This window comes from Myotis nattereri (assembly GCF_964212035.1).
Source record: "Myotis nattereri genome assembly, chromosome: 3".
In the NCBI taxonomy this organism is placed as follows: Eukaryota; Metazoa; Chordata; class Mammalia; order Chiroptera; family Vespertilionidae; genus Myotis; species Myotis nattereri.
The window spans coordinates 186,553,678-186,560,297 of NC_138077.1; the positions used below are offsets into that span (position 1 = coordinate 186,553,678).

Genomic DNA, 6,620 nt, shown 5'->3' on the forward strand with positions numbered 1-6,620 from the left:
GGTGGCCCTGGAGATCCTGCGCCAGCCCAGGACACCTCGCGCCACCCCCCCCCCACCCCCCCACCCACTGCCTTTGCAGCCCCCACCCCCACCCAAGCTCTGGCGGTGCCCTGGCCACCTCGGTCATTGCCACCCTCCCAGGCAAATCCGCTGGATCTGGCACAGAGCAGTGTGACTCGCCGTTGGAGGAGAGTTTGGCCCCTTAGAAAGCCCTGCTGCTGAATAAAGATTCTCCACCCACACGTGAATCAGAGTCCACTTGTTCATCCCCAGGAGCCCTGGGAGGAGCTTCGTGGGAGCCGGGTGGGCTGAGGACAAAGTGTGGACTAGAGTGAGGAATAAATACCCAGGGTTCCAGCACCCAAGGAGTCGGTTCACTACGTCCTGGTCGGTATAGAAGGGGGTGAGCTCAGGGTGGGAAACAAGGCACCCAAGGTCCACAGAGCACCCAGACTCACGTACCCCAAGCTGAGCTCAAGGCCTGGCCTGGCTGCAGGGCCAGAGCTCTGCGCTCCTGATGGGGGTGGGGGGAGCTCCCTATCTTCACTGGGACAGGAGTGGGTGGAGGAAGGATCCCGTGGTGCCCCCTCCCAGGCCCATCGTCAAGCTGACCACGTGCTCACGGTGCCTGAGAAGATGGCCCTTCACTTTCACCTTCGGTGCCTCCAGCCCCAGAGAATATCAATAACAACAGCCATCGTTCATGGCACGTTTGCTACAGCCTAGGCACTATTCTAAACCCTTGGCACGTATTAGCGCGCTAAGCCTCACAGCAGCCTAACGAAGCAGGTACGATTATGATTAGCGTCTCCACTTTACTAAGAAGGACACCGGGTTCTGAGACGACCGGTCCAGGCTCAGCAAAGTGGTAAAGCAGGATTCTTCCCGCAAAGCCTGGACCAGAATCCATGCTCTGAAATGCCAGGCTGTGTTTCCCTGTGACACCGGCCCCCAGGCCCTGGCATCCACATTCTCCCTCACAGTGGCCTTCAGTGCCATAACTCAAGGCCAGAGCCCAGCTGGGAATTCCCTGGAGCAGGGCCTCTCCACAGCATGGGGTCCTCCCCAGCTTCTGCCTGGGGCAGTCAGAGAGGACGTAGGTCAGGTACCGAGGAGCTGGGCCCTCTGAACACAATTCCCCAACCACCTCTGGGCCAAAGCCAGGATGAACCCCCCCCCCCCAGAATTACCCCTCCCCCCCAGAATTCCACCCCCCCTGACTGCCCAGTTCTGCTCCTGAGTCCTGCAGACTCCCAGCCCGCCAGGGCGCAAACCCCAGAGCTCCAGCCCCTTTCCCTTCCTCCCCCACAGGCCAGATTGGCTGGGGCCCTTGCAAGGCCTCCTGCGTCCCCCTGGGCCGCTCTCATCTCTACCATCACTGGCGGTGGGCGTTTAGCACGCTACCCCAGACCAGGCCAGAGTGTCCTCCCTGCCCTGCGTTCCATGCCCACCGCCTTACCCTCCGTGGCTCCCCAGGGCCGCCTCTCAAGTCTAAACCAAGCTCATGAGCCATGTGGTTTCCTCTCCACCCATCCCTTCAGCTGTTCTGGGTTCCCACCTGCCTGGGGAGGAGGCCGTGAAGGAAACTGCCACTGACCAAGCACCTTTTTTGTGCCAGGCACAGGGCTGAGCCATCCACACAGAAATAATAACAACAATAATAACAGCAGCATCAACCAAGTGCTCACTGTGGGCCCGGCCGGGGGAGCTTTAAGAGCTTTTCCTGTATCATCTCATTTAATCTTCGCTCAACCACATTTATTTAGGGAAGGCTTTCAAACAACTCAGTTCTTAAAGCTCTAAACGTGGAATCTCTCCTCTCCCCCTGCTCCCCCTCCCCACACACACACACACTTTGTCACCCCCAGTTTACAGATGAAGAAACGGAGGAAACAGGCTCAGTGATCTGCCCCAAGTCTGGCAGCTGGGAACAGGCAGGGCCAGGCCTCACACGCAGAGCGCCGGCTCCAGTGGGAGCATTAAATGATCCTACGCCACCGCGGGGCCCATCAAATGCCCCTGCAACCTGGGAGGCAGGGTCTGCTCTCCCCATCTGCGGTTGAGGAAACCAAGGCTCAGAGAGGGGTGCGCGGCTTGTAAGTGACACGCTCGGACTCAAACTCAGCCCATGTGCCTCCCGGGCCACCCTGTCCACCTTATTGCAGAGAGAGAGTTCGCCCACCCAGCGCCAGCAGAGCCAAACACGGACCACCAACAACTGCAGTGGAGAAATACTGGCTATTTTATTGTGAATGGTGCCACCCCGGAGGACGGGAAGCTAGTGTGCAGAAGCCCAAACCCCCCCGATGACGTGTAGGTTACAGATTGTATAGGGCGAATCACAGGACACCATGGGTTCCGGGTTCAGGGCTATACAGACACACCCTGTGGTCTACTCTGGCATCCCTCTGTCCAGTTTAGTAGGAAAGTGGCCAGGGGGTCATCCCGCCTTAGGGCACAGGAGCTGAAACTCAGGTCAAGATACTATCTCTAGCTTAACACAGTGGTTCTCAACCTTCCTAATGCCGCGACCTTTTAATACAGTTCCTCATGTTGTGGTGACCCCCAACCATAAATTATTTTCGTTGCTACTTCATAACTGTAATTTTGCTACTGTTATGAATCGTAATGTAAATATCTGATATTCAGGATGTATTTTCATTGTTACAAATTGAACATAATTAAAGCATAGTGATTAATCACAAAAACAATATGTAATTATATATGTGTTTTCCGACGGTCTTAGGCAACCCCTGTGAAAGGGTCATTCGACCCCAAAAGGGGTCGCGACCCACAGGTTGAGAACCGCTGGCTTAACAGAGACCCATACCTTGTGACCTTCAGTGAAGGCTGTGCCATTGTTTCTGGCGGCCTCAGGGGGTTAATGACTAGTAGAGGAAGGACTCACTAAGGCTTACAGGGCAGGCTGTGAAGAAACTGAAGAGTGTTGGGGTACATAGTCAACAGAAATCAGGACCCCTAGTTTCACCCAGATGAGCGGTTCCAGTGCCTTGGCCCTTCCTGCTTCTGTGTGTGTGTGCACCAACCCCACCTTCTGGAATGCCCTCTGCCTCCCCATCTCCCCACAGGCTTTGAAATTCCATCCGTCCCAATGCAAATCCCAAGGACTGATGCAAATGCCTGCCTCCCCTCCCCTTCACAAATCCTTCCCTGACTTCTAGGACATCATTCTCTGAGTTCTGCAGTCCGGGGAACCCTGCTTGGGTCACCCAGTCCCCCTCCACCCTTCTCCCCAAGAAGGACCCAAGAAGGTTGCCTCCTCTTTCCTCCTCCCCTCGACCTCCTTCTGCGCCTCACCTCCTCACCCCTGCCTGAACCATGCTCAGCTTGACCCTGGTTCCCCTTTCTTTGGTTGATTTGTGTCTACCGTTTATGGAGTTGTTATGTTTGCATATAGCCTGAACTTTACATACAGCATACACACGCATTTGCATGCAGCACTGCCTCTGGCCTGGGAGGCAGGTGCTATCACTATCCAGTTTTACAGAGGAGGAGACTAAGACACAGAGAGGGAAAGCTACTTTCCTAACATCGCACAGCGCGTGGAAGACTTGGGCCTGGAGCCCTGTGGCTCGTGCTTTTCCCTGCTCTGTTACATTCTCATGCAACCATCCATGGGATGGGCCTCACACCCTCTGGGGAGCAGAGAGACTTCCCCAGGCACAGAAGCCATTACACCCCAGGGAGGCCAGAGCTGTGCAAGGGGTGTGGGTGACCAAGGTGCCTAGGGAGCCCCAAGGACAGTGTGGGGGCATGAAGACCCCTCCTGGGAGGGGGGTAAAGGCTCCTGAGTGAGAGGCCCTGGGAGTGGAACGGTGGGGCCTGAGTGGGACCTGGGCAGGGATGTGGGGAGAGGAGCCATGCAGAGGTGAGAGGGGCAGAGGAAATGCTGAGAGCTGTGACTTGGGATGTGGGCAGGGGAGTGGGGGTGGGGCAGGAAGCAACGCTGAAGTGGTCAGATCCTGAGGCACCTTGAATACTCCAGAGCTCAGGGCCAGTGCCATAGACCCCTGTACCCTGTGCGCACATGTGGCTTAGTGACTTCGGTGGTCTGGAGAGTCAGGTCCCTCGGTTCAGGGAGAGTGGGGCCCTTGCACTTAGCACTCAAGGCCCTCAACTTGGGAGGGCAGGTGGGCGTTCATGAAGCTGGGTGACGCGTAGACTGAGAGATGAGGAGTGAATGAAATCAACGCAGGAGTACTCTGGAATCTGGTTTATTAGAGGCAGGTTGGAGAAGCAGCCAGCAGCTGGCAGCTCTGATGGGGTCAGGGGCTGGGTCTCCCCAGGCTGCTCTCTCCTTGGTCCTCCATTGGGGGCGGGGCAGATAAAGATGCCAGGAGTGGGAGCATTCTGCGGGGGAGGGACAGCGAGCTCCTGCTGTCCTAGCATCCAGCACAGGCAGCGTAGGCGCAGAGCTCACATGTGCTCGGGTCCTCAGCGATGACCTCTGGACAGGAGAGATGGGGCCCATGAGCACCAGCTTCTCTTCCCCAAAGCCCCCGCCCTCCCTTGAGCCAGAGCTAGGACATCTGCCTCCCAGCTCCCAGGAGAAACCCAGACCTGTCCCCTATGACCATTGGGCTTTCTGCCTCAAACCAGGACAGGTACCACTCAAACCAGCCAATCAGAGCAGAGCCCCCTCGTCTCACCAATCAGAGCAGAGCCCCTCCTCTGAATCCCACCAATCAGGGAATTCCTAAGCCCCACCCATCAGACAGGAGGCTACTCACCCAGCCTCCCCAGGATCTCATTGGCGTTGGGCTCCTTGCAGACAGGCTTGAGTTCTGCAGGAAACTCAGTAGAGCTACAGAGGTCTGGAACCACAGGTCCATCAAACTGCACTCCGCTGTCGATGCTGGGCTCCCCGAGCTCCCGGAGGCCCTTGAGCTTCTTCACTGACTCCAGAGAAAAGGAGAACTTTCCATCCTGAGAGAGACATGTCCAGAGCATGAGGCCAAGCTGCAGCCTGCTCCTGGCTGTTTCCTCCGGGACTGGCCCCTCTCCAGCCCCAGCGGCTCAGGCAGTGTTTGCGGCCCATGGGAACCAGACCCGCCTCTCAGGGCAACATGAGGTAGTCAGAGCTCGGGCCTTAGAGCCAGACCGTGGGCTGGGACCCTGGTTTTGTTCTGTGGCCAAGGACAGGCCCGTAGGTCCTGCCTGTTATGAGGAACGGAGAGAATGGATGTGATGTGTCAGGGACACAACAGGTGCCCGATACGTGGGAGCCACTGTTCTGGTTTTTACGGAGAGGTACCGAGCTGGGACTGGGGCCAGGCTCCACGTGGCCAAGCCCAGGCTCTTTTCAGCCCCGCCTGACTGCCACGTGGGCTGCTCCCCGGGCCCCCAGCTCCAGCCTGCAGCCTGGCTGATGTTTGAGAAGCAATGAAAGGCCTACCGAAGCCTGGCTGTGACAGAGGGGGGCCCCTGCGGGGTGCCAGACCGCTTGCCGTTGGCATTCATCCTCAGGGTGACCATGTGAGTCCTGAGACGCAGGCCGGTGCTCAGGCTGAGTACAGGACTGACAAGTAAGGTCTGGGATTGAATCTGAGGCAGGATAGTAAGAAGCCAGGAGAATTCCTTGGCAAGTGGAATTGGGAACTGATATAACTGAACAAATGAGTCGAGCAATTCACAGCCAGATACAGACGGTCACCAGGGGGCCCTAGCAGTGGGCAAAACTGGCACCAGACCTGGCGCCCCAGGGGGGTCTTCCCTCCTCTGGCCTGTCACTGGTCATGCCTGACCTTTCCCTGACCTTTCCCCCCTAGAGATAACATCCAGGCCTCCATTGTATTTCAGCTCCAGGCCCAGGAAAGCAGCAAAACTAGTGCTGGTGACTCCAGGACCAGCTGCAATGACTCATGACCCCCTGCCTGGCGCTGACCAATCAGTGGAAACCAAGACCCTAAGTGGATACACCTGGGAAAGCTGATGAATATTCTATTGAGATCCTCCCCTAAGACTCTTCTAAACTCCCAGCCTTTAAAGCCCTCAAACAAAGGTCCCAGCTTTTCTCTCCCCTGGGTACTCCTCCACACCCCCCACAGGGATGTGTCTCCTAAACTCTAAGGGTCCCCACGAGACTTGCAACCAGGGGAGCAATGGGCAGCGGCAGCTCGTCCTGGGCTCGCCCCCTGAACCTACCTCCAGGGTCCCCTTTCCTCTGACTCTCCAGGGAGCGGGCAGCAGCCCCCCTGGGCTCACTTCTCTCCTATCACGCTTGTAGGGAGCCACAGCCACCCACCTAATCTCCTGTTGCTACTTCTACCCTAAGCCCTTCCTGTTTCACTGTCCCCAGCTTAAATAAACATATTCTCAGAATCACCTGGTCTTGCGTTATGAAATCTTTCCCGCACAAAGTCAAGAGCCCACACACTGCAGGCTGGCCTGAGGCAGACGTGCTCCCTGCCTGGTCCCCGTTCCGGTAACAAATCCAGCTCCAAAGAGGGGGTGCTCTCTCAGGGCCCAGGCCCTATGCACTGGGGTTAGAGAGCCGGCTGGACCAGGGTAGGGGCAGGACTTACCTGCACAGTGACTCCCCCTGCCAGGGCAGCCCAGGTTCCCAGGAGGCACAGTGCGGCGAGCGGGAAGGTGTTCAT

General features: G+C 57.3%; 1 protein-coding gene across 1 annotated transcript; it reads right to left on the reverse strand.

The window, feature by feature from the left end:
• Positions 1 to 4,403: 4,403 nt before the first annotated feature.
• GUCA2A (guanylate cyclase activator 2A) lies at positions 4,404 to 6,620 on the reverse strand (the record flags this gene model as incomplete). Its single annotated transcript, XM_081086672.1, has 3 exons — positions 4,404 to 4,468; positions 4,752 to 4,947; positions 6,546 to 6,620. The coding sequence occupies 3 exons, from the start codon at positions 6,618 to 6,620 to the stop codon at positions 4,404 to 4,406; spliced, it is 336 nt and encodes a 111-aa protein (XP_080942798.1).